The sequence below is a fragment of the Diadema antillarum genome, unplaced genomic scaffold (assembly GCF_040938485.1).
Source record: "Diadema antillarum isolate AM-2024a unplaced genomic scaffold, OU_Dant_1.0 scf00000070, whole genome shotgun sequence".
NCBI classification, from domain to species: Eukaryota; Metazoa; Echinodermata; class Echinoidea; order Diadematoida; family Diadematidae; genus Diadema; species Diadema antillarum.
The window spans coordinates 2,950,453-2,977,942 of NW_027270959.1; the positions used below are offsets into that span (position 1 = coordinate 2,950,453).

At 38.7% G+C, this 27,490-nt stretch overlaps 1 protein-coding gene across 1 annotated transcript; it reads right to left on the bottom strand.

The window, feature by feature from the left end:
* Window positions 1-27,454, bottom strand: LOC139716852 (uncharacterized). Its single transcript, XM_071628385.1, has 20 exons — window positions 27,386-27,454; window positions 22,987-23,170; window positions 21,757-21,912; window positions 20,642-20,803; window positions 19,969-20,130; window positions 19,314-19,568; window positions 18,831-18,985; window positions 17,986-18,265; window positions 16,808-17,078; window positions 16,006-16,216; window positions 14,789-14,939; window positions 13,845-14,051; window positions 13,073-13,201; window positions 12,165-12,287; window positions 11,521-11,558; window positions 10,285-10,383; window positions 9,428-9,479; window positions 8,186-8,705; window positions 3,415-3,719; window positions 1-2,064 (listed from the first exon to the last, which is right to left on the bottom strand). The coding sequence occupies exons 5-20, from the start codon at window positions 20,012-20,014 to the stop codon at window positions 1,880-1,882; spliced, it is 3,027 nt and encodes a 1,008-aa protein (XP_071484486.1). The 5' UTR covers window positions 20,015-20,130; window positions 20,642-20,803; window positions 21,757-21,912; window positions 22,987-23,170; window positions 27,386-27,454; the 3' UTR covers window positions 1-1,879.
* Window positions 27,455-27,490: the final 36 nt, after the last annotated feature.

Genomic DNA, 27,490 nt, shown 5'->3' on the forward strand with positions numbered 1-27,490 from the left:
TTCAGTTTTATTTTCCATAGAGGGGTCCACACAGGCTAAAAATAAAAACATTGTACATATTGTAAATACTTAGAGTTATACAAACGTGTATATAATGTATGGGAAGGTTAATAATATACAGCTGCATGAGCTTATTTTTAGACATGGAAGACTGATATTCCTAACAAGATTTTAGAATACAACACCAAGTCATCGGTTTTTTGGTAATTCTATTTTTTTCCAATGATGATTGTTTCGACAAGGTATAAACCTTTATTTGTTTATGCATTGTTAATGATACTGTTACATCTCTCTGCAACATCCCTAATCTGAGTTGATCGCATACAAGTAATCACACACACACACACCTGCATACACACTTCGGGCGTCGCACAGAAAGGAAAAAATAAAGAATATTAGATAGGTGTCAGAAAACGCATGCTCCAACGACTACTTTTGCAGTGGAAGAAACTGTTCACGCAGTGTTTATTTTTCGTTTTTATAGGTGGCGAGACTCCTCTGACGAATTTTCCAAAAATACAAGGAGTGTAACGAAATTTTGACAAAACGTGAGATCATAATATTATGATTGCAAGGAATTCAGTGATACTAATAATAGTAAATATTAATAATAAGGTCTTATTTACCCAGGTTAGCCTCTTCAGTGTTGCCACTGCTCTACCAGAGGGTCCTGCTATTATCATTACCCTAGCGTTGACAGGTTCCCATTTATACACCTGGGTCGAGAGGGACATAGTGGGTAAAAACATCTTGTCCAAGGACGTAAGCACTGGGCGGGATTCGAACTCGGCTCCTCCGATCAGGAGTCGGGAGTCTTATTCACTATACTACAGCGCCCCCAGCATGATCATTATTAGTGGTTTTAAAATTCAACTCAACACCAATTATCATACATGATTGGACTACCCCTATTGACTCTTGTTAATGGATGATCGTGCAATTCCCCCGAATCCTGAATTTTGTGTGCTCGACGGTACCGTTTAAGAATTAAACCAGCATCCCTCTTTTTTTCTTTTCTTTTTTTTTTTTTGCATATATGCCGCAACTATTAGATGGGCACTCGTATTCGATTTGTTCGAAAGGAATGTGGTATAAGGTAAACATAAGCCAAATTTGCAGCATTCGGAATTAGGGATTTGTCTCTGTAAATACTCCTCGTGTTACTTGTGATAGTTTTAACAACAACAACAACAACAACAACAACAACACAGGCATGACATTGAGTGCTTTACACTAGGAAAGGAAAATGTAAACTATACAACATCAGGTTCAGGGTCATATACACTGCAGCGTGTCTATAAAAAACCAACAAGATTGTATACAAAAAATATAGCATACACACTTTCGTAACATACATTAAATCATTTAGTCTTCCAGAAATAATCGCACACATCTAACCTTCCTTACCTCTCCCAACAAGAAAGGAAGTATGTGTCACATGAACTGACATTCTTCAACCTTGATCACAAGTACAAACACACACAAACACACACACACACACATATAACACACACACACATTAACACCAAAAACAAATTACGAAGAAGATAGAACTACGTTGTATCACTAAATTTTCCAATCATGCTTTACAATCATCCACGACCTGCTTTTTAGTAGAAGATAAACCCAGATCATTTAAAAAGTTGTGTACGATTACATCAAATATGAGCTTGTCCATACATGGTGGTAAATCATCTATAACAACACCTTTCACAAAGATCTAAAATATTTCCATCCGATTAACTCGCCAGCTGCTTTTCCTCACGATTCTTTTTCAAGGCGGCCTGTGACACCAAGTTTGAAAACGAGTATTCTGTTTTTACTGCAGTGAACATATTTCAGATTCGATATCATTGACCGGCGGCTAGATTGATATCGATTACGACGGGCAATCATCGATTCTGATGCACTGGCCATCGTGCAAAACACGCCCGGCCTTACACTGACAGCCAGCCTTGCATACCACCGGCGAAGGCGTACAGCTTTGGCCTTCTGGGTCCTCGCACGTCGCTCGGCATGGCGGCCCACAGTCATCGTACACTTCAGAGTGGTAACAGGTGATGTCTTGAATGAGGAAGAGGTTTTGTGAAAAAGAATGACTATTTACTTATGTTCTGAAAACACCAACTTGCTTTATAGACAGGTAATTCTAATTCATGCATTTTCGTACTTCTTGTATCAAACTATGGTGATAAATGTGAAATTCTAAAATAGGCAAGAAAAACAATAGGTAAAGATAAATTACGAAGGCATGTGCGATAGATACTTAAATATCTTAAAAATGAGTATGCAACGCAAATATTCACGTTTGGTCTTCATGAAGAGCTTCCTGTAATTGTATTAAACATTGATAAACACTTATAAACAGCTTTCTGTAATTGTTAGTTTAGAGTAATAATCAGTTGATGTATATCAGTGAATTTCGTTGACTGGTTTACTTCAATGTTTAACTTTCTTTCAAGAATTCCACGATTAAATGTGACAATTTTTAGAGTATTTTTTTATATGAGATCTTTTTCGTTAGAACGAATATAAAGGCGTGCGAAAAGAATAAGCTAAATATCTTTCGCTTGTTTTAATTATCATGCCTCAAGCATCTTTTAAAGTTTAACATTTTGATGAGAGATTCTTCATTACACTTTCAATTGATTTTGTTAAACTTTTTTTTTTGCCGGTCTTTTGTTACACAAAAGTCAGTGTATTTGTTTTTAGGTTTAATAGGTTACTAAGTGCGCCCATAATTATACTGAACGGCTGACGTGATATACCTTGCTACAGTTCATGACGCATAGCCTATCAACGTGTATCAACAATACGTCAGAAATCAAACTTCAACCGCATTCCGTATATTATCATGACTGTCGCGTGACCATAACTTTAAGTCTCAGTATTAGTGTCAGACCATAATATGGGCAAAAAACTTGTGTATAAACTCGTTATGTTTATTCTATAACACTTGCCATTCTCATAGAACAGTAGCATTACATTATTCTTTGTCTTTCTCTTTACTCAGTTGCTGCAATACAAATATTTGAATCTTGTCGACTAAATTGTAGGACCCATGGTTTTTGTTGTTTGTTTGTTTGCTTGCTTGCTTTTTTGTCCACGGAGCCTTTTCCCAACAAGCTTTGCTTTTTCACAAAGCTCCTTTGTTCCGCTTTTTTATGCCACTTTCTTTTACTATTTGCCACTCAATAAAACGTTAATTCATAAAATTTGTTGTTTTGATTTTTGTTATTGTTGGTGGTATTGCATTGGAATCTTAATATGTCTCAACGTTATATATTATCAATGTCATGACTGTGTGTTGCCTGGAGTGTGAAACAGAAAAAAAAAAGATAAGATAATAATTCTGATGAAATGAATGAATTTAAAAAGAATAAAACTGCAGTAACGAAACGTATTTAAACTTACAGCACGATGTTTGTCGTTTCCACGACTTGATCGCAACTCCATTGCGTTGGCACTCGTTGACGTAAGCTGAGATAGGCTCGCAGTAGCATGATTCAGTCACGCCACAGGTACATGTGTCTTCCAGGCAAAGCTTGTAGTATGGTGTTGGGTCGACGTACTTGTAGCACGCTTTAAACTTGTTCTTTTTAAATATCTTGCATTTTCCCCTGGCCTCAGTAAGTTGATCGTAATCGGAACACCATTCTGCCTCGATCTTCCCGAACCTAATACCTGTCTCGCTCTTTGCTTCTCGCTTCTTGCAGTACCTGCGAAAGCAATCGAACAGCTGTTAGTCGTATTTCCTGAATGAAAGATTGTACATTGAACTCGCCTCGCAACATTTAGTTAGAATATTATCTAGTATATACATGTAGGGGGATATAGTAGAAGTGCGGGGAATCAATCTTTCAAAGACATGCATCATGAATATGGCCCTACACAATAGGTTTTTAGGGTCACTGCCTCGTCAATTTAATTTCAATTTTTTGTTGATGAGAAAGAGCTCAATCATTTCAATTAGCACAGGTTATTATAAGTTGTGATTTATCATATTTTCCCCTTTTCTTACTCTTGATTCCTTTTGTTATTTGCGTGTATCAATTGTAATATGCGATTTTTCCCCTATCAATCTATGTACTTCATTATATTCATGTTTTTTGAACATATGTATTTCATAATTTCATATTGTATTTCTAATTTTCATGTTTTGGACCCCATGGAAGACCAGCGATTCCATGTTAGCATCGCTAAATATATGTGCCATCCAGCCGTTGTTGTTGTGTTTGTTTGTTTTTACACGGAAAATAAAATCAGTCAAGTTCAAGTTCAAGTACAAGTTCGAATTTATTCGTTTTTCCACAATAAAGTCATACAAACATAAATCTCACTTTCTTGAGTGACAGAAACAATGCACGTAAATTCGTACAAAGAAAACAACAATAATTGGAAAAACTAACAGTATCAATACATTGCAATTGTTGCAGAGGTAACGAAAATGAAAGAATTGTCAATATGCACTGTGTGAAAAAACGGAGGGACCCACTAAAAAGACAATGCTTGTAGAGTGTGGGCCCCTCTTGTATTAAAAACTCGATGCAAAATTTGACTATATAGCAACAAAGCAGCACGAAAAGTTTGGCATAAAAAGTTTAGCAGCCCACTAAGAGACAGACGGACATACAGTTACACACAAAACAATACAAAAGTCAATCAATCACAAGGTATGACAAAAGAAAATGACAGAGAGACGGAGAGAAAGACACAGGCAGACAAACAGACAAACTGACTGGCAGATCCAAAATGACCCGAAACGACAAATATTTCACAGTTGTCCATTCCTCGGAGTTTTTAAAGTAAAGGGACATTTCTAACTTCAGCAGCAACTGACAATCACTGATCAATAACGCGTAGCAAATGGACACTTTTGTTGTGCTTTTCTTTGTTCCATTATTACAGTTTAAAACCTTTTCTCATCCTTCTTTTATGACTGCCACCATTTTTTTTCACAATGACCTGCATCGCTGCTTAAAAGCATAATTTACCATTTGCAGGTGAAACAAAAACTCAACATTAGTGCTAAAATGTGAGTTACCAATAGAAACAACCACTGTAATTTTTTGTTGTTTTTTCATAATCTTTTATTGATTCCATATTCAATACAATTTCACGATAAATCGAATCACATGTATTACAGAATACACGATTCAACAAAACACAATTATAATGAAATCAAGCCAAGCTGTACTTTCAGCTTGAACAGTGCATTCGTAAAGAAAATACAATGCACCGAAAAAAAAAAACAAGATACACTACTTACTTACTTACTTTCATTAAAATCAAATGGAGCTGTCCTTTTAGCATGACAGCGCATTCATTAAAAAAAAGAATATTTATATCAAATGGAGCTGTACTTTCAGCATAACGGTGCTTCATAAAAAAACAAGATTAACACATCAATATGCACCCAAATAAAATCGATATACCACCAAATGGAATCGATATTCCCTTTAATCACCCCCTCCCCCTCCCCTCCCCCCTCCCTCTCCCCACTACCCTTCCCCTCCCTTCCCCCCTTCCCCGTGGACATCTGGCTCCGGGTCCTTCCATACTTATTTTCAAATTTTCCCATTTACTAAAATGAATGGTTAAAGTTCCCCTCATTGATGCTAATTTCTTTTCCTCAAATCTATCCACTAAAATATATTCTTTATTTCATTATATGTAGGCGGCTTTCCATATTCTCTACTTTTAAAAATCAAATATTTAACCAAAATTAAAATACGATTTAACAACTGATGTTTTCCCCTATTATCCTCCTTCCGCCCAAACAGAATTTCTTCCAAAGTACAATTTTTTAAATCAATATCCTCTATCATTTCTTCACATAATTCCCGGAGTAATTTCACATGCTCACAAATGTAATATAAATGTTTGTGTGTTTCTTCTTTTCAACAAAAAGAGCATAAGTTACTTGTAGTAAAACCAAACCTGAAAAGATGGTGATTTGTATAAACAATACCATGCATCAGTTTAAACTGAAACTCTCTTGATCGGCTATTTAATGTACATTGTCTTGGCCTTAAAAATATATTTTGTATCTCCTTAACAGAAAACCCATAATTTTGATTAATTCTATCAAAAATCAATACTGCACTTTCTTTTTCCTTAAGAAATTGCAAATACATTTGTTTTGATCTTAAATTGCTAATATCAATTGTTTTCCCTCCTATAATAAAATCAGTTTCCAAAATATCTTTTTCTTTTTCTTTCATATTTCTCCTCCAACCCATCGGTATATTTTCATAAATACATCTTAGCAAAAAAAAAAATATCTTTAACTCCTAAACCTAAATCTCTAAAATATCTATCACATTTCAATTCACCATTATTTCCTAATATATGTTTTAATCTATAAACTCCCTTTTTATACATATTTTCATCATTTATACAATTTCTATTTAATCGTATATATTTATTATTAAATATCATAACATTACCACTATACAAACTACTACTAACATTACTTCTCATTTGTTTCGTTTTTACCCACACTTCTAATAAATCCCTATAAAATAATGGAGTTTTCACTTTCAACAGCGCTGGTAAATAATCACACAAAAATATAAATTCTCCTCCTATGTCCCTCGTAACAAAATTAAAACATTGCTTCCATTTCATATTTTCATCTTTATTAAGAAGTTTCTTAACCCACATAACTCGCTGTGCTTTAACTAAATCAACAAAATTCATCATTTTTAACCCACCTTGTCTATAATCTAAAAACAATATATTTTTTCTAATTTTATCTCTTTTTCCTTTCCATATAAAATCAAAAACCAATTTGTCTAAAGAGTCAAAAACCCACCTGGGAACTGGAGTGAGAGAAGCTCGATATATAACTTTTGAATAAATATGTACTTTGAGTAATTGAATCCTTCCCATCAAAGTTAGATCTCTTTGTTTCCAGAAATTCAAAAGAACTTTTATCTTACTCAAAATCTCTTTATGATTCATATTTTCCTTCGTTCCCTCATCTAAAGAAAAGAAAACCCCAAGTATCTTCACAAAATCAACTGTTTCTCCAAAATTAGTATCTAAATGCTGATATGATCCCAATCTTAATACTTTAGTCTTATCCATATTTACCTTTAATCCCGACATTTTTTCATATTCTTCAAACAACATTCTTAACCTATGAATTGATTTCTCATTACGTATAAAAATAGTCATATCATCTGCATATAAAACTAATTTAATTTCCTCATCTCCAAACTTTATTCCATGTACAGAATTATCTCTTCGTAATCTATGCGCCATTATTTCCATGCATAAAATAAATAAATAAGGAGACAGTGGGTCACCCTGTCGAACACCTCTCTCCACTTTAAAATAACCGGTAGAAACCCCCTCATTCAAAACACAACTCAAAGCATTTGTATACAAAACGTGTACCCACTTTTGAAATGACGGGCCAAATCCAAAAGAAAGCAAAACCTTTTGAAGAAATTAATGAGAAATAGAATCAAAAGCCTTTTCAAAATCTATAGCCAATAAAAACCCTGGTAAATTATAATAAGATGTATGAAATATCATATCATCTATGATTCGAATGGCTACCCCAATATTTCTTCCCGCGCATATAACCTACTTGATCTCCCAAGATAACTTCATTCAAAACTTCCTTTATCCGTTTAGCTAAATCTTTGTTAAAATCTTATAATCTACATTAAGAAGAGATATCGGTCTATAATTCTTCAATAAAAAAGGATCTTTCCCATCCTTAGCAATTAACTTGATTACTGCTTGCTTCTGTGAAGATGACATTTTCCCTAATTTATATGCCTCATTTAAGGCTTCTCTTACTACTCCTCCAATCTCCGGCCAAAATATATTATAAAATTCAGTTGTCAGACCATTTGAATCTGATAATCGATGTAAAGTATTGTTAAATACACTAAACGTGAACAATAGTTACATAAAAACGGTTCCAGACTAAACCGTCTACAATTATGGTTTATTGAGAAATATACTGATATCTCCTTATATTTTAGGCTTTATTGTGAAAATTTTATATGGTAGGATTTTTTTTATATACAACAGACCTACACATATGCATCAAATGTGATATCTTGAACATTTCTTAAATCATGTACTGCTCCCAAATGTAAACAAGACCTTCAAAAGGAACAACAGCCATATTGACCACATCTGAATTGTCATGATCTGTGCTTACTTGTTTCCGTCCACCCTCCAGCCATGAAGGAGGATCTGTTTTCTCTTTGACTTGATAAACTCTCGTGTCAGTCCGTCGTCGGCCTCCTGCCCGTTCATGTTCCCGCACAATCCACAGGCCGTTGACCTATACTGAGTCGAAAGGCGCACCCGAACCTCTGTGGACGACCATTCAACAAACAGACCTTTGTTCGTCGTCACCAAGATATCATCCTCACCGATGTTTTCAATCCTCACATTCTGTGGACTATCGTGCACATACGGCAAAGCCAGAGTTTCATTGAAGACGTTCACGGTGCCGTTTGGACTTATTGTAATCTCTACACAGTCGACGTAGATATAGAGCGTCAGATTCATAGGAGTTTTCCCGCTGGTTGGTTCGTGCTGAACGTGCACCTCGAAGTTGGCCGTGCCTCCGCAGTCCTGCGTGAGGACGTAGCGGCATTTGCCCATCGACTCGAATCTATACCCGTCAAAGGTGGTGTGATTGCCTGCTGTATCCAGTGAACATGTTTTAGTTTCTGTTGATACATAATGTAGAAAAGGTGAAACATATCAATTTCACAAACGATTACAACGTACAGACACAAACAAACGAACAAACAAACCAAAGTTTTAGTGTATATCCAAGATGGACATTACTAGAGATTTAATGTGTATAGATACACTTGTAGAGAAAACATAAGAGACAATACTTGGTTCAGCCAGTAGCGCGTCTGCCTCCAGATCCAAAGGACCCGGGTTCGATTCTCGAGTCTAACTGAACAATTTCATATGCTGTCATCCCGTCCCCCTTAGTAAGAGCGAAAACACTTTGTCCCTCGTATAGGGCATATTATGATGGAGGTCCCGTCCGTGAGAGAGTCACAACTCATGCACGTAAAAGATCCCATTTCATTTATTCATCGCAAAGAGCAGAAAACCCGGTATGAACTATTGCCACTGAACATGGGCTATCTAGCTACTCTCTCAGTTGGAAATTAAACAAAACAAAACAAAAAAGACATGGAAGGTACTTCGAATGAGTTAAATGGCATACGATAGAGGGGTGAGAAGCGGATTCAGGCAGAAAACGAACATGAGAAACAACTCCACAATCAGAAAAGATTATTAGAAGACTTTGTGACGTCATGAAAGACCGATAGACAGCTTAGAGAAGATGCAGAGAGGAGGATATGATTAACCCGTCAAGGGTTCGCTGCCGTTACCTTCTAAATAAGAGATTGAGAAGGGAAAATATTACCTGGTAGACATGTGGGACAACATGCGCCAGGCAGCCAAATCTCGGTTTCATCCTGTTACAGGAAGAACAGAATAAAAACATCGCAATAGTGCATTAGAGTTACGGAGTATTTCCAGTGATTTACAAAATATATTATCATCAGAGAAGAAGTCGACTTGTTTCTGTTTTCTTTTCCTTATCTAGCAGCAAAAACGAGTTGAATCAAACGCATACAAAGATTTGCCATTTAGTTTACACTTTGATTGAGTCACTGGTTTACGTTGGTGACATCCAGAGAGGTCGAGTTCCTGATTGGCAACTTCAAAACGCTAACAGGCTCAGGTTGTTATTAAACAGGATATGTGAGTGACTTTGTCGGAGCACTAATGCTTAATTGACATCAATAAAATATGGACGCATTCCTTTTGATTTCCATTGCACATGATAATAACCAATTGTGCATTTTCATGGTGGTGTATTAATCACCACCACTATCTCAAAATTCTACTGCTGTTACATTTCTCTTGCCTCTGGACACGGTATATATGACGTATAATTTTCTGAGTGCTGCATCTTCTAGGGTTGTTGTATTCTATATTTACGAATGGCCTAATTATGTCAAGTGAAGGCAGGAACTTGATGTTATACACACATTTATGTACATGTGCAATCACTGTGTATAGACAAGTATATTGCTTCCTTCGTTTAAACCCTTTTTTTTTACAACTGCACAAACGACATGCATAATCATATGATTAAAGTATTACTGTATTTTAGGTATTATAGTTTGAATGCGTAGGCCTATGTCTATTAACACTTTAAACAAAGGGGAGATGCCTGTTACAACAATACATACACAGTGACACGGGTTAACCTACCGCGTTGCAGTTCAATACAGGACAAGTTCTCGGTGAACATTGCGCTCTCCCGTTTTGACAAATACATTCATCACACCCGTCTTCCCACGTGTATCCTCTCTGTGACAGAAGAAAAATGAAATAAAAAACAAACAAGAAATGGTAAATAAAAAACAAACAAACAAGAAATGATTAACTTGTTTTGCTTAATTTGCAACTGTGCTACTTGAAAGGATTGTTGCTTCCTGGAGTGTGCTGCCCGAACTGGGTTCCGTTTCATAAAGGTGTTCGTAAAGTTAGGCACGACTTTACGAACAACTTAAATATGGCAAGCCAAAAGGGCAACCTAATTGCTGTTCATTTCAATAGCCAAAGTTGAAATTAGCAGATGTTAGATGATCATTCTCACATGTCAACACACATTTTAGTTGAACGTGTGTTTTTGGACCAATGTAGATGATTCATTGACATACAGTCGTTTACTTTGTAAAAACGTAAGGATAAAACTGGGCACACATATTGGCACTTCAAATTCCATTCGTTCGTAAAGTCATGCATAACTAACAGCTTTATGAACCAGGGCCCTCGTACATGAAGTTTTTACGACGTCGAATATCAACGATCTTCATACGGCACCATGCAACATGACAAACCAGGCCTTGTCTGAAAATTTAATCTTCTGGCTACGGTATTTTGGTAGCTCCTTAGTAAAGTGTGTGGAGATTTCTGGACTTCGAAAACATATGAATTGATATATGATTGGATTTCTGCCGTAGAGCGTATCTATATCTACAGATTATTTAATTCAATTTAATTCATATTTACAGCTGTATTTGCAATTTTCGACAAAACATATCGAACACCGTCACTCCACTCTCTTTTTTTTTTACAAAAGAATAATGTAAATGGTACATTGTAAAAGGAACATATATTGTACAATAACAAAGCATTATCATACGCCAACATTGCAATAACGAAACATTGCAATAAATCACCAAGGAGAACGATCATGCAGGTACGAAAAGTGGAGGGACCCAACGAAAAGAAACGATCGTCATTATGTGGGTCGCTCTATGTCCCAGCATGCAAGCCACATGTTTTCATAACAGTTTTTGTGCCACTTCCTCTTATTCTGCGGTGAAATCACCATGTGGCATATTGTTTGAAATACTACAAATGATAATTGTCAGCCTATTTTTATGATCTTAAAAACCGTCATCTGGTCATCTAGTGGTCAAAAGATCTGGTGATACTCACGGCATAAAATGTCCCTTTGTACTCGCAGAAACTGATATCTGTGAAGGTAAGTGACCACACAAAATATTATTTCGTTGCAACTGACAGACAAATTGCCCAATCGACATTTGATTTAAGTCATTCATTATATAATTTAATATTTATCAATTTTTCATATTCATATTTATCAGTATGAGGAATAAATGCAAAAATATTGGTAGAACACGCAAGGAAAGTTTGAAGAAAATCGAGAAACCCTTTCAAAAGTTATGATTTATGATAAAGAACATATAACGAATATTCAGCAATTTTCATTTTGTTTTAGCAAAATGGAAGAGCACTTTGTCTTTGTCCTGCTGTGCCATCACAACTTTTTGGTAGTCTTCTTGTAAAGTCGTCGCGTTACTGAAACTTTAGAAATCCATAACTTTGGAACAAATTGTACAGTTTTCTCTCTAACTTCACTGATGCCTTCTGAAAATATCTCTGTATATACTCAATTCACACTTTTATTCCGGGTTTTATTCCCTTTTGAGGTATTTTCATTATTGCGGGTATTAGTCCGAAGACATTACGCAAGGGTTTGAAAGAAGGAAGTAAGGAGGTAGAGAAAGAGAAGGATGAGAATAGGTGAGTTTATTCCGCTAAATATATCATTCTCTTACCATTGCACGTTTTGCCATCTTCTTGAAGAACGTATCCCCTATTGCACGAACAGGAGAATGAACCAAAAGAGTTCTGACAGATGTGATCGCACCCTCCATTGTCAGACGAGCACTCGTTCACATCTATCGCAACACGGAAAAAAGCAATTAAATTTTAAATTGTGCGTCAAACACACAAAAATATGAAGACTGTCACCCAAAAATAAAATTCCACGCCACTGTCATGCTGTCTTTGAAAAAAAAAAACAACACTCGTGTAGAATATTTTTTTTCCTCAAATATGAATAAGAACATTAAAAAATAACGATTTTAATTTCACCGTTTTCGCCAACTGACGACATTGACCGCAAGAACATTGTCCAAATCAGCCGCTGTCAACGGTTCACAACTTTCTTATTGTTTTGTACACTAATATTTCACACTTGGAAATATTATGTACAAACCCCCCCCCCCCCCACACACACACACCGTTATCTAGTATCTAGCTTATTGCAGCAACAACAGAAACAACAACATCAAAAACGACAAAATCATTGAGGCTAAGGGCACAACTTCTGCGTTTTTCCTGTTTTCATATACGAAAAAAAAAAAACTCGATGACAATTTGTGTACAGATCGGAGGACTTGTGCAGATATATGTTGTGCTATAGACGTGTCAGCAAAACTAGTGGCCTTTGATACGAATGCATGGTAATTTGATATCAAAATGTATGAAAACATTCAAGCTTTATTTTGTATGAAACACAAATAACATAATCTGATACGACCAGTGTACAAACATGTCCAAACATGACAAATTTTACTTAATTGTCAGTATCTAAAACTGCGACTACACTTTGAAGGAAAATAACACAAACATAGAAAGACATGAAAAAGAGAAAAAAGGAGGGATATTCAGATGCACTCACCAAATTGGCAACGTCGGCCTGTAAAGCCACTGCTGCAGGCACAAACTGGCTTGCCCATACTAATGGAGCATATGTTGCCATTTTGGCATTGTAGACTGTCACAACCAACAACATCTTCGCAATTGCGTCCTTTTAGAAATAGAAAGACAATGAAACGAAAGGTAGGGAAGTATATTAGGCCTATGGATAGATGATCGTGCCAGTACACAGCGCCAACACCCATTGCCAGATGGGGCGTTATTTTCAATCCTTTCTCTTTCTTTTCCCGTGGCCGATACAAGAGTCAGTGACTATGCACAAGATTCTGACTTTATATGAATTGATAGTATTATTGTTTAAAATCGCACACACACACACACACACACACACTCACACACACAAAAGTATAGCAGGCCAAATGTTCCATAATCGAAAAGCGTTTTCGATTATTGGACTTTTCCCCTCTTTTTCGGGGGCCTTTTGGCGATAGATATAAGGTGAAATCTATTTTTTATCGTTTTTATAGGATATTTGCCTTGTGGCAAGCCACAGCTTAAGAAAAAAAAATGGTTTATAGACCGGTCCATCAGTCGATAATCCCAGATTAATTATGACACATTAGGCTTTCCGTACACAAACATTTTTTTTTTCTAAGTAGAAATCAATGAATTCTGTATCTTGGTACAGTTATCCCTTTGTTTACACGGTAGACACACTTACTGAGACAAAACAATAACAACAAGAATAAAAGTAAATACGTCAATGTGCATTTGGAGGAGCACCTCACAATTACCTTCCACTCCTATCGGGCATGCGCAAACACCATTTTGTCCCATGCAGCTCCCGCCGTTCAAACACTGGATGCCTAGCGCACACGGTACGGCCTCGGTCTCACATCGCGGTCCATACCATCCCTGAGAGCACACGCAGAAACGTCCGGACTGATTCTCCACACATACTCCTCCGTTCATGCAGTATGATGCCTCACACATGTCGATTGCTACCGCAACAAAATTACAACAACGAATCAATAATTGAATGATAAGCCACATTGGAATATCCATCTAATTATTAGCATAATTACACCGTGTTGCCTGCACAAAATTACAATGTCATTATAATATTTATCGTCCGAAGTCCACTTGTCAGATTTTGATGAGATTTTCCGTATTCCAACGTCGCCTCCGACGTCTTCAAGTGGAAAGGAAAAATAAGCAATGATGTTTCCTGAAATTTCCCCTTTTTTGCGTGCTTGTGTTTTCAGAGGAATCTTTAAAAAAAAACTATCAAAGTGGTTAAAAAATATCGCTCTTAGTTTTGTAGTTGCTACTTCTGTTAAGAATCAATTAATCCGTTGCTAATGAGGACTACAAGCAGAAATGTGTTTTACTTCATTTCAAGTATGTGTGTAACATGTCTAGACATAATATTCTCTGTTTAAATGATGTTACATGCTGTCTTCAAGGAGGCCACATTTATTCGCGTGATCTGTAATTTGATTTCTTTGGACTCTCTTATAGTGTAATTCATTGCACATTAGGCCCTAATTCCAATTCCATTTCATCTGGACATTTGGTCTGTGACAGTGTATGTGTACATACATGTATCTATTAATGACTGAAGTAAAAACACTCCATATAGACCCTCTGCCGAAAAAACAAACAAACAAAAACGTCGGTTAAGTATTTGAAATCATACAAACTAAAATCATCTGGCTGCAGCACAGCACAAACTTACCACCGCATTGCGCGGACGGAGTACGCGCTGTGATTTGACCCCTAATCCCTGTGGACAGCTGAGACCATGAAATGGCGTTGCCAGAGTGTGTGCACGATGCATGTACGTCCAGAATCTCGTCCGGATTCATCGCGTAGTCCCACACATTCACCTGAAAGTAACATGTCAGATCAAACGTTTGCTGAATTCAGCCAAAGCGGTATGATTATTCGAATGAGATGTTCATCTCGTAAATTCAAACAGATTGCAAACTCGCCCACCACCTTGGGTTGAACCTATGGTTTCATGAAGTTAAAGGGATGGACAGTATTGGTGGAGATCAGAATTGGGCTTTTAACTTTTTGCGAGATACCAAGAAAACACTTATGAAATAGTACAGAACATACCATTTTAAGAAGAATTAAAAGTTTATTTGATGAAAATCGGGTTTGGAATGACTAAAACATCCAAAAAACAAAGTAAAAAACGCGATCATAATCAAATGTGGGTCCCACACTTTATTAGAATCGCTCTGTTTTGGATATCTCAGCCATTTCAAAACCAATTTTTGTCAAATAAACGTTGAATTCCTCGTGGAATTACATGCTCTTTCATATTTCATTAGATGTTCCTCATTATCTCACCAAAAAATGTTAAAAACCTGAAATGAGGTCTCAACCAAAACTATACGATCCCTTTAACTATTTCTGGGCACTGAAAAAAAAATCGACCGACTTAGTTATTCGATTTAGGAATGTATTCCACCATCTATTCATTTTCTCTTCATAGCAGGTATTCGTCTGTTGATACATTGTAGGTCAGCTTTATGAGCTTTAGTAAAATGACTTTATATGGGATAAATGAAAAGAGAAACAGGATAATAGCTAGGTTAGGCTATCATGCAAAGTGTAGAACCAAGACTGCTCATCCTGTTCACCTTAAAGATGATTTCGTACCATCAACCACTGTCAACTACCTTAGCAAAGGAAGGGCAGCTTTAAAAAAATCTGTCGCAAGATTTCGTTTTGTGTCTATGGTAACTGCAATCACTGCACAATGAAATCATTAGACAGTTGGTAGATCTTTCCGTAACCCTATTTGTTCCAATGAGTCAAATGTGCAGAAATATACATTACACACACACACACACACACACACACACACACACACACACACCCCTTTGGATAAGAAATTAATGTCACACACGCAGAGGGTTAAATTAAGAAACATATCCTGACCTGTGTTATTGTCCCGATGAAGGATTCCCTCGAAACATAGGATCCCGCGTAGCTATCCTGCTCCTGGCCAACCACAAACATGCCCCGCCCCCTGATCAGGTTCCCGCGGGACAAATCCGAACCTGAATTTTCTCGGCGTCCGTCGACGTAGATTGCCCACGCCCCCGTCTCGCTGGTCCACGTTACTGTTATAAAGCGCCAGTTACTGTCTCTGAGAAAAGAAAAATGAATTCGAAGCTCAATTTGGGTGTTTATTATAGAAAACATCGAGATGGTATGGCGCGCAGCTACTCGACGGACGGCTTCGTGTCCCCTCCGTAAGATCTGCCAATGACACTGGTATATCTTGCTTCAGCCCACTATCACTTCTACCAGCGGGAACACCTTTTTAATGAGTGTTCTTTGATCAATGAATTGACCCAAATCACCTCAATTTTGACTTACACCAACAGAGAAAAGCGTCCTGCTTGATTATATAAACAAACTTAAACAAAGAACCTATCTTGACAATATGTCATTTGATATAATCTCCTGGTAGCGCCATTTCGAAAATGCTTTCCTGGGATTTATCTAACCTTCAGCTTTGTAAGAACAATTGAATAAGGTAAGAACAATTCCATTCACAGAATATGGAGACCATGCTGCAATCAAAGAGTGAAGTCATTTAATCACTTAGTGACAAATGAAGCAATAATTTTGTGCTCACTGCCGACTGAAATCATACCAGAGGAAGGATCACCCTCACTTTTCGGGCACTTATAGGATTCATTTTGATAGTGCCTATTGAAGACCTTGCGCTCACCTATTTGCCTGAACATACGTGAAAGCTGCCTCGCCATTCACGAAGAGAACGAGGTTGTTATAATCTTGAAGCGTGAGGGCGTTGTCCATATCTTCCTCATCGTTTTGACCTCTCACTGCGTAGGAAACTGGAGTGCCGTAGTTCTCTTGGTCGGACGTTGTCATCCAGAAAGAGAGAGTGAATTCGAAGAGATCTGGTAGGACGCCCTCTAATTCGGCTCGATCTGTCGTTCTGGCCGACGGAAACGGAAGATCGAAATCCGACGACAGCACTACAGACAATACACACAAAATAAACCAACAAACAAAAAGCTCGAACATGGAGTACTTCCTCATATCAACGTATCAAAACTGTCAATGCATATATTTGAAACAAAAGTAATCCCGGTTGACATATGATACGATTTTACTGCTGTAATGGCTTGCCAGGGTCTTTAAAATACCATCAGACTTGTTTCCAATTATAACATTAGGAAATGAAGAAACAACCAGGTATGCCCCCATTCCTTCAATACATATCACGATGAAATTTTGACAAGTGAACATTTTCATTAAGTAAAGCGATCATGTAAAAGAATACTGTATATACTACATTGTATAAAACGTCGTGTAATTCCACATGTAATGAGACTTTATGATTGCCTACTTTAGGGGACACTGAATTCTGAATTCCTTTTTGGTGCAAATCAGTAAAGATCATGATGTCAAACTTTGGAGATCAGCACATCGAATAAATTGTCGGCAAAAATTGTTATGTCAAAAATCTAAAAAAGAAAAAAATGACATCATACACTAGTTGGTAGGAATTCACGAAGGTGGTACAAATGAAAGCATGGAGCGCCAAGTGTCGCACGGAATGTTTCGTTACGAAATTGGTCATTTCGTCGACAAAATGACCGTTTCGTTAACGAAATTATTATTTCGTGGACGAAATGTTCATTTACTCACAAAATGTTGTCATTTCGTTACAAAATAATCATTTCATTGAAGAAATTACTGATTTTTGTAACGACACTTGGCGCTCCGTACTTTTTGTCCAAACCATGGTTTCATTTGTACCACCTTCGTGAATTCGGGCCAATAAGTTTTGTTGTATGTGCATGGCAGGGTTTAGAACACAACCCAATGATATTTCGATTAACTTCCCAGGATGTGACGAGAAGTGATGCTGAAATATACCTTGTTCACATTGCTCTCCGATGAAACCAAGAGGACAAGCGCACTGAAATCCGTTGATGAGATCTTTACAAGTGCCGCCATTTTCGCAACTGACGGCACTGCACTCATCGATGTCAACATCGCAGTCGCGACCAGTGAAACCAGGGGGACATGCGCATTCGTAGTTAGTGATGGTAGAGGTACAGTTGGCACCCCCGTAACACGGAGCTGAAGCACAGTAGTCTTTTATCTCCTCGCAGAAGCGACCAGTGTATCCCGGGAGGCAGCAGCAGGAGAAATCCTGTAAACATAACAACGGGGAATGTGGATGAAGTGGCATAGACAGTGGGCAGGGGTAATTTTTACTTTATTATGCCTGCAATTGCTTGCTAGACAGGGATATTATTGTGCAGGTTACATCAGATGTGTTCTCCAAACCTTTCGGATACTTTTACACCTCAGACAATGCTGAGCAGAATCTCGTAGATGTATCTCGTTCTTATTTCATCAACACACATGCACACATACCTATCATTTCTCACACGGTGTACCCTGCTCAATCATTTGTCAATTAATGGTTATCATATTATCATCAACTCCCAGTAACTCTACAGTAGTTACACGGTCATTTGAGACCGGACTATACGAGAGGTGTCTCAGTAAGATACATGTGGCTTTTTTAAACAGTGATCTTGGGATGAAAACAAAGAGAGGAATGAATGAAATAATAAAACGATGCATTGAAAAGGACGAGTGTATGATTACATTCATTAATGCACATTGGTAATGTCAGTATTGGATACAGAGGGGAAACCATTTCCGTATGGATAACACTCGGGAGTGGGAATAAAGTGCAACGCGCTTACCGCCTGTAGATCTATACAGGATGCACCATTCTGACAGGGGTCCGACGCGCAGTCGTACAGGTTAATCTCGCAGTGTTCTCCTGCAAAACCGTCTTGACACTGACACGTGTAGGAGTTCAGACCATCGATGCATGTGGCACCAAATCGACAGTAGGCTGCATTGCAAATATTGATGTTATAAAATAATTTACTGCATTTGCGGAATAATATCTTACTAATTCCCCTGCATGAGGGAAGATAACGGAATATTCCTAGATACCTTCCACTGGACCTATCGTTACGAGGATTGTAAGAATGATAAACACGAACAGCTGAAGAAGCTTGCATTACAAGAGTGAAAAACTGTACGATCATGGACACTAGCTGAGCTCCTGAGAACGACATACGTTTTCAAAGTCATGGAAAGGCTTGTTTGAACGATCCCTTTATCGTCTGTGTTGTATAAGTCATTCAGCGACACAAATCATCGGCGCTATCACTTACCATCTATACAGTCGTCAACGTTTATCTGGCAGTTGGCCCCTGCGTATCCCGTCGGACATTCACACCGATATCCCGCGACGAGGTCCTCGCAACGACCACCGTTTAGGCACGCGTCGTTGTTGCTGCATTCGTCGATGTCAACTTCGCAGTGCTCGCCGGCGTATCCCGGTGCACAATCGCAGCGATAGCCATGAGTAAGGTCCACGCAGGTCGATCCGGGACCACATGGTTGGTTCAATTCACATTCATCGATCACTGCATACCAAAAGCGTACGAACCAGAAAATAGATTAAGAGAGAGAGAGAAAAGAGAGAGAGAGGGAGAGAGAGAGAGGGGGGGGGTAGGAGGAGGAGGAGGGGAAGGGAGTGAGAGGGTCCTTAGTGTTTAATAGAAAATGTGGAAAGAGTAGGCTCTGTAAGACCAGGAGCAGATATTTTAAACGAAGTCTGTTCTTAATTTGATTCGGATTGAGATGTAACAGTATAGGCTTATATCCTAAGTCTACATTTCGTCTCAATTTGGATTCATCATAGTGATCATAGTTTTTCTCAGTCATTTTTTCTATCCCACCCCCCCCCCACATCATTTTATGCTCTTTCGTTCTCACTGCAACCTTTCATTCCGACATGATTGGAATATCTCCTCAGGAGCTCACCTTGGCAGTATTCAATGGCGTGCGCACCAGTCTCATGTGTGTACATTCCCGCGGGACAAATGATGCACTGGGATTGTTGGATATCCGGCTGGTAGAATCCCCGTGAACACGGTGTGCATGGTTTGAATCCCGTGTAAGACACATAACCCTTCGGACATGGATCTGTCGAAAGATCACCACAAACATGACAAATGGACACATTATTGGGCTCGTGGTTACGCGAACACTTCCACACCAGCTTTGGATATAGTCATAAAACATGCCTTGTCAGTCACCTGTCTACAGGTGTCACCTTCCGTATACGGTCACTAAAAACAACCCCGCCCCGAAAAGTCGTGTTTAAGATCCTCTCTATAACGGCCACCTGTCTATAACGGCCACTTTTCCGTCTCCGTATGATTGTCGTTACAGACAAATTTGACTGTATACTTGCGAAGACGTTCTTCAGACCTGGAATATCTCACTTTATAATGAAACCACCGAGTTTGTTCTTCGCTTGACGGAGAAACATTAGAAATGTGTTCAGAAATATTATAAAATCATTATAGTAGTTTCATTACAACATTCAGATAATGAGCGGACATAAAGATTAAAAAACGATTCCACTAGAACGAGGGGACATCTACAATTGATAAACACAACGGAGAGCAATTTCGAAGCTTGGTGGATTTACTTGTACATTCGTCTTCGGACGCAGAACCAATGGTCCAGGTGGTGTAACCTTCTCGACAAGGTAGACACGATTTGCTCCCAAACTCCGGCTGGTAGAAGCCCTCGCCACACGCTACGCAGGATTTCACTCCTGAGGCCGAGTAAGTCCCGGGTTCACAGAGGGCTGCGAAGGGTAAAGTCAGTCAGGGGCTGCCCACATTAAATTCTGATTTTCAACTTCGGCTTGTCAGAAATATATGAAAAGATTAACGTATTGAACTAAAAGCACGCACAAGATAATAATACATCTCTCCTGATGCTGCCTTGTGTCAAAATATGCGGGCTTCTTTTTCACAGATCCCATTCCAAATCATTGATTCGAATTATCTTACATGATGATATCATTTTTATTTTCTTGACCAATTAATGCCGAATGGGGTTAACGCACAGGACATAATGAAAACAGGTCTATAAAACGTCTATAATGGTTACAATGCATTACTATCAAGACACAGTGAAAATATATCAAACTTCGATGCGGGATACAGGCCATCGTGCTGAAACCGGGGTGTACAGTTTTTTGTCCCCGAAGAAAATTACAATCGTATTTTCGCATTTAATTGATTACTCCCTATGTGATTAAACTTCTAAGTGCTACTTCAGGGTCTTGAAATACAACATCTTAGCTCTTTTCAGCAGAAAACCCCCATTCAATTTTGTTATTGTAAGTAGTCACAGAGAAATGTGAATTGTTGTAAAGCATGTCATTGGTCAGATTTTTCCAAATTCAGCACCTGGATCCTCTTGGAACTGCATATTGATATGTAAAGATAATGGACAGAACTTGGAGGGAAGGAATTCCTGACATGCTCTACACAACTCCTCATTTCTCTTTGACCACTGAAGCAAATCGAAAGGGGGGTTTTCTGTTAGATGTGGGCAACGAGTTATTATTTCACATCCTGAAATTGTATTTGGATTAATTCACTATTTCTAAAGATGTCATTGCGAAGGGTCCCGTTGTATTTTTTTTTTTGGGGGGGGGGAGGAGTTCATACTGTATAGGATAGGACAAGTCTGCAAGAAAACGCGAAAGCCGAGAATTGCAATGCTCTTCGGGATAATGGACATACTGACCTCTACATCTGTCTGAAGATCTGCTTCCGCGTGACACAGTGGATGTGCCATCGGAACAATTCTTGCACTGGACTTGTCCGTATTCGTCCTGGTAAGTTCCCACTGGACACCTCTCGCACCTATTGTCACTTTGTCCAGTTCCAGGAGGGCATTGCACTGGTTCCAGGGTAACATTTATGTGGAAAATCAAGAAAAATAAAGGAGGAAAGGCAAGGTTATATCGAATTCACATTACTCGAGATTGTCTCTTGACGTGCGGTAACGTACATAGTAACGCATTCTGTGATTATTGAAGTCCTTGGGAGCAACAAATTTGTAGGTCTACACATCATTAGTGCAACACTGTACGAAATACTCTCTCTCTGGAATGTCACGGTTTAATACCATCAAAGTCCAGACCATATGAGTGGAATACCATTTTTTGTTTATTACAAAATGCCCACAAGAGGACAATGTTCGGATCTCCCATACAATATCTATGTGCTCATATATCCTCAAAGGAGTCTTACATGGAAACCCTGGTTAAAATTAAGACTATACGACATAAAAGGTAAGTACTTTCGATCATGTGGATCTTGTCCAATGTATTCATGAGTGATCTTGACATTTTAAGATGGAGTTTGCATCCGGAATAAGGTAAATTTATTGAAAGAATGTATATGAGGAATGCAGGTCACCTAGATTCACTCCAAGTATGTTTACTGAACAAAAGAGGACTGGTGGTAATAGGTTGTGAAAACTTAGGCAAGGTTTTTCGCAATGGTGCCTTGGTGCGTGTTGGTGGCTCATCGGTTATCAGTCAAAATAGTCATCATCCCTTCCCCTGATAATATACCAAGGCAGAACATTGTACTTAAGTTTCAGTCCAATGCCCATGTTACTCATTTCTTTCATAACTTCCAATTATCAATCGTTAATGTAACCCTATACTGCAAAGAGCACAGTGTCCCACAGTTAACCATAGTCGACTATATGTGAAAAAGCTCGAATTTAACAGTGTGAAAATGATTTCACACTGTGGTGTGGTTTTTGCGGAGTGTTCACATAGTAATACTCTGTTTCACACTGTGAATTGATGACTCACATTGTGTTCACAACGCTTGAACTCAACAGTGTGAAGAGATGTCACACTGTGTTCACACTGTGATTACACTGTTTTACATTGTAGGAGACTGTGTTCTTTCCAGCAGGGAATATACAGATACAGGCCTTGGAAGTCACGCTACTCACAACACAGATCGTCTACCAAGATTTCCCCAGGCTCACACGACACAACGTAGTCATCGTCAACCTCGAAGCTCGTTGCATCCAGCGTGATGTTCGTATCGTCAATCGAGATGTCCCCGTCGGTAAGCACGTTTCGTATCGAATCGATGTATGTATCCAGTGCAATACCTTCGGGTGGTACCCCTCTCTAAAATGCATTAATGTATGTAATATCAATCTTGTGATGTCTGGTAAGATTGAGGAACATTTAATCATCCAGGGCGGTCTACAGCACAAGCATGTAAGTAGCCGGTAACTTTTTTTTTTTTTGCCTTGAGTCTTCTGCATCCTATTAAACATCCTAGGAATAATCTTAATACTTTTCAATACTACATTTCATGAATTTGGAGAAAAAAAATGTCATTTAAGAAACACAAATAAGACTAATGACTGGCATATAGCATAATACTCTTGGCGAAGAGCTTGGTAAAGTTAGACATCATCTCAAATTATCATTGAACAATCTGAAATGAAAGAGTCAACATTTGTTTTTTCTTGTCGCGATGATTTTTTTTTTTCTAAAGGAGACTAACTTTTGTCAGCGCAGGCCAGGAGAAGCCCATTATCCCTTCAAGAACTTTGAATGGACATACTGTTTGTATTTTGTTATGTAGTTTTTGTAGAACATTGATTGCCGATATTGCCTTCATAGGAAGGTGGGAAGAGCTGTGAAATTAGTAAACCACAGAAACACAATTATTACATTATTATTACATAGGCCTATACTTTCACTAAATCATTATTACATATATCAATTTACACAGAATTTAAATTCCCTATTGTAAGATGATGCTGTAACGTATGAAAAAATGGTATACTATGAGAATGCTTTGCTGTGTTTATTACATCAAAATTATTGATGAGGCTCTTTGGAGCTGAAATGAGGCGTAAGAAATTTATAGTGTGGTTAGTTATTGATTTCGTTCATGAGCAGTTACCCCGATGTTTTGAGGTGTGTAGACAAGTTGTACTTAGTATCATCGAGGTGTACCGATAAATATAATTTCGGAGTAAGAATAATGACAGGAGGAGGCGGTTTGGATGTGAAGGAACTGAAATTTCAAAAGGGCATTTATTGGTTTGTGAGGTGTATTGCACAGATGTTGTTATTATTATGCCGTAAAACTGATAAGTTGGTCTGTTGGATGTTTCATTCAAACAGACTATTTTCTTGTAAAGATGAACGTGGCAGAATGAAGCTTAAGGGAGATGTGACAAGTAGTAGGGATGGTAGAATTATTTTCCCCTTTTGATAATCCAAAACTTAATTTACTTCAGGGATGACCTGGGCTCATCAAGTGCATGTTATTCAGTATGCAGTACCCATCATACGTCGTTGACCGTCACAAGTCACGCATCATAGTTACGTCCTTGTTCGCCAATAGTTCGGCACATTGTTCGTCCCTCATCGGTTTTCGCATCAACTCGGAGCATCGCCACCTCATTCCCCGTTCTCGTCCCGCATGCATGACGCGTACGGCCGACACTTCGTGCTGTGAGCATTATGGGAGCGGACTGGAGGATTGATAATTTGCGGTTCTATTCACCATCCGTAACCCCTTCACATTACTATGAGATACCATCTATACATATATGTTTCCCACAACCCTGAAGTAGTATCTATTGTGCAGCAAGTTACCACCTTGTATACATGATGTATAGACCGATTCAATTTCGATGACCTATTCACCTACCGCCGCTAGCGGCGCTATAGCGGCCGCCATAACTGGGGGCCAACGGGGCTTCCCAGCGAGCTAGCTACCCATCAGCGAGTTGCACTTGCAGCTCAGCAGCCTAGCGTACCCATCGCGCATAGTTAGCCGAGCGCGAGCGCTGCGCCGCGGCCGGCAACCGCTGGCGCCGCGCCCGGCGACCGCTGGCGCCGCGCTAATATTGTGATTGTTTACTCACTGTGTGGAAAAGTCATTCAGCGGCTTTTAATGCCATTCTGTTGGACAATTTGAGTGATTCAGACATATTGATCTACTTTGAAGGCTTCAAAGGAAAGATCAGGAAAACACATTGTGCAGTTGTTGGGTGCACAAATAACAGAAAAAACTGGAAATGGAAGCTACACGGCAGTGTGTGAAATTCAGACACCGCTGACGCATAACAAACTAAGGCAAAATTAAAGACAATTAAGTGAAATACATCGGTATAAAAATGCAAAGATTTCAAAACAAACTATGTCTTCTAGATTCTCTAATTTGGTTATCACTGCATATTCGTAAAATGTTGTTCATCTTAGAAGACAAGTTTAGATCAAAGAATATGATAATTCACTGTTTTGTTTTGTTTTATCCTTGGTGTCCTACTTGCCAAAGTTAGAATACACTTCCTAGCTAGACTTTATTATTATGACAAACATTTTACAGCCTACACTACAGCTAAATAAATGTTTCAAGATGCGTTAAATTTTTATAATCTCTAATTGTTTTCACTTCTTCAATGTTCAGCACTGAATTGACCATCTATAGGCCTATTCAATTTTGGCCTGGAACTCTGAATTTGACTTTTGATAAAGTGATATCATTAAGCCATGGATGGTGGCAAACATCCGTTTCACAATAATACTAAGAAAGTATGACTTAAAAATCACTTTTGTAGATTGTCCATGTGTTAGCATGATGCTATTTAAGGTTACTTAGACCTAAAACAGTAGAAGTTTTGCTTGTAGACATCAGGCGACGTAGTCGTAACTTAACTTAAGTTTAGGCATATTATACGGTCTAGAAACGCCTAGATTTATATTCCGTTTGGTTTATTCAGTTATAGGCTTGCCTGAAGTTATCGACATCCGAAAATGATATAGGATGTAGGGTTCTAGAAGTCAATAGGTCTAGATCTAGTCTGGAATCTTGCCTAGATTTCTAGACAAGATCTAATGTTAGACAGATTCTACCCTGCAACTGGCCCGAAACTCCCCGAGTAAAGGCAAAAGCCTGCCCTAAAAAGGTTGAATTAACCGATAGGCTAGCTTGTAATTTATCGTACCATAATCGAGCTCAAGATTCTTATTCATTATTTGTATTTAATTATGTCAGTTAACTTGACAACAGCCTAGGCTTATTAGCAAGACGTCTGCCTGTCCCTAGCAACAATTCTCCCCAGCGGCTTTTATTCTCTTGCAAGTCTTACACGAATGTGAATATACCGTACGGGGCTTACACGCGAGTACCCAAGTCATCGCCAAAGAAATAGAGTCTACAAACATTCACGGATCGTACCGATATTTACCTTGAAATTCAAGTTTTGGCTACAGCCGTATGTCATCTACCCATTCGCTCATAGTCGGTATAAGTTGTTTGATTTTATCTATTTTTAATTAGCTAGCAAAACAAAAGTAGACTCTAGTTGTCACAAATCCAGATGCGTCGATCGCTGCCAGCGCCAGAGATAGCTAGCTGGCCGGCTGGCGCCGGGTGGTAAAAAGCACTGGCTGCCGCTGGCACCCTTGCCATGCTGATGCACGCACGGCGCTTGCCGACCCGGCCTGTTTGGCCCCCAGTTATGGCGTCGCCTTAAGAGGGCGCACTTCCATGAACAGTCGCTTGAATCGGTCTATAGGTTTGTTGATTTATATACCGATTGATTTACACTGTATTTTTTAAGTACATGAGCCTGAACGTACCAACATTGTTCTAAAAAGTTTATTTCAGAGTATACACTATCTTGTGTGAAGCTACCCTTCTTTGTAGCATTATCATTTCCATTAGCACGACCTAGTTTATTTACCGGGTCACCCAGGGCTAAGAGCTAGTGATAGAGACATTTCGCCACCTGAGTGTGTGTGTGTGTGTGTGTGTGTGTGCGCGCGCGCGCGCGTGTGTGTGTGGTTCTTTTCTGCCCCCCCCCCCCCTTTTATGCGCTCTGGTAGGTAGGTAGATTCAAAAGTTGATATCAAGTCCGCTCAAAGGTGTTGTCCCCATAGGTAGAAAGACATGATGTCATTGTGTTCTGGTTACGCCCTGTGCCTCAAGTCACCCCCCCCCCCCCCAAGAAAAGAGAGAGAGGGGGAGGGGGGGGGGGGAGTATCATTGGTCTTGTTTAATTTAGCAGCTGTACAGAAGTAATCCCATATCCTTTTGTCCACGAGGAGACTGCAAAATACAAGCTTAGCTTTTTAGCATGTCTCCTCCATTTCCTGCAACTTTAGTTTAAATTCAATTTTCACTTGCTTTTGTAATGCGTAGTAGTGTTAACTTCACGTATATTTCTTTGTCACTACATTGTATTGATATTGTGTTATTTTGTGTATGAAAATGTTTTGCATTGTTGGAAAAGAAATAAACGAAATGAAATGAAATGTCTCTTACATGACTCTTTGACATCTGCAGACTATTTTTTTTTTTTTTTGGCTTACCTGATCAAAGGTATCTGGGTCTTGTGGTGGAGCCACAACTGTAGCAGTGAATATGACAGTGAGCACGCCCTCACCGCCCACCTGCCTACGCCGACGGATCTCCGC

What these genes read in the sequence shown, in the direction of transcription:
- LOC139716852 (XM_071628385.1), bottom strand. Translation starts at nt 20,014, where the DNA reads ATGTACACACATGAGACTGGTGCGCACGCCATTGAATACTGCCAAG. An exon ending in CGTTGACGACTGTATAGATG is followed by an intron (nt 18,986 to 19,313) that starts GTAAGTGATAGC and finishes TTTGCAATGCAG; the next exon opens with CCTACTGTCGATTTGGTGCC. An exon ending in GAAACGACAAACATCGTGCT is followed by an intron (nt 2,065 to 3,414) that starts GTAAGTTTAAAT and finishes TCCTCATTCAAG; the next exon opens with ACATCACCTGTTACCACTCT.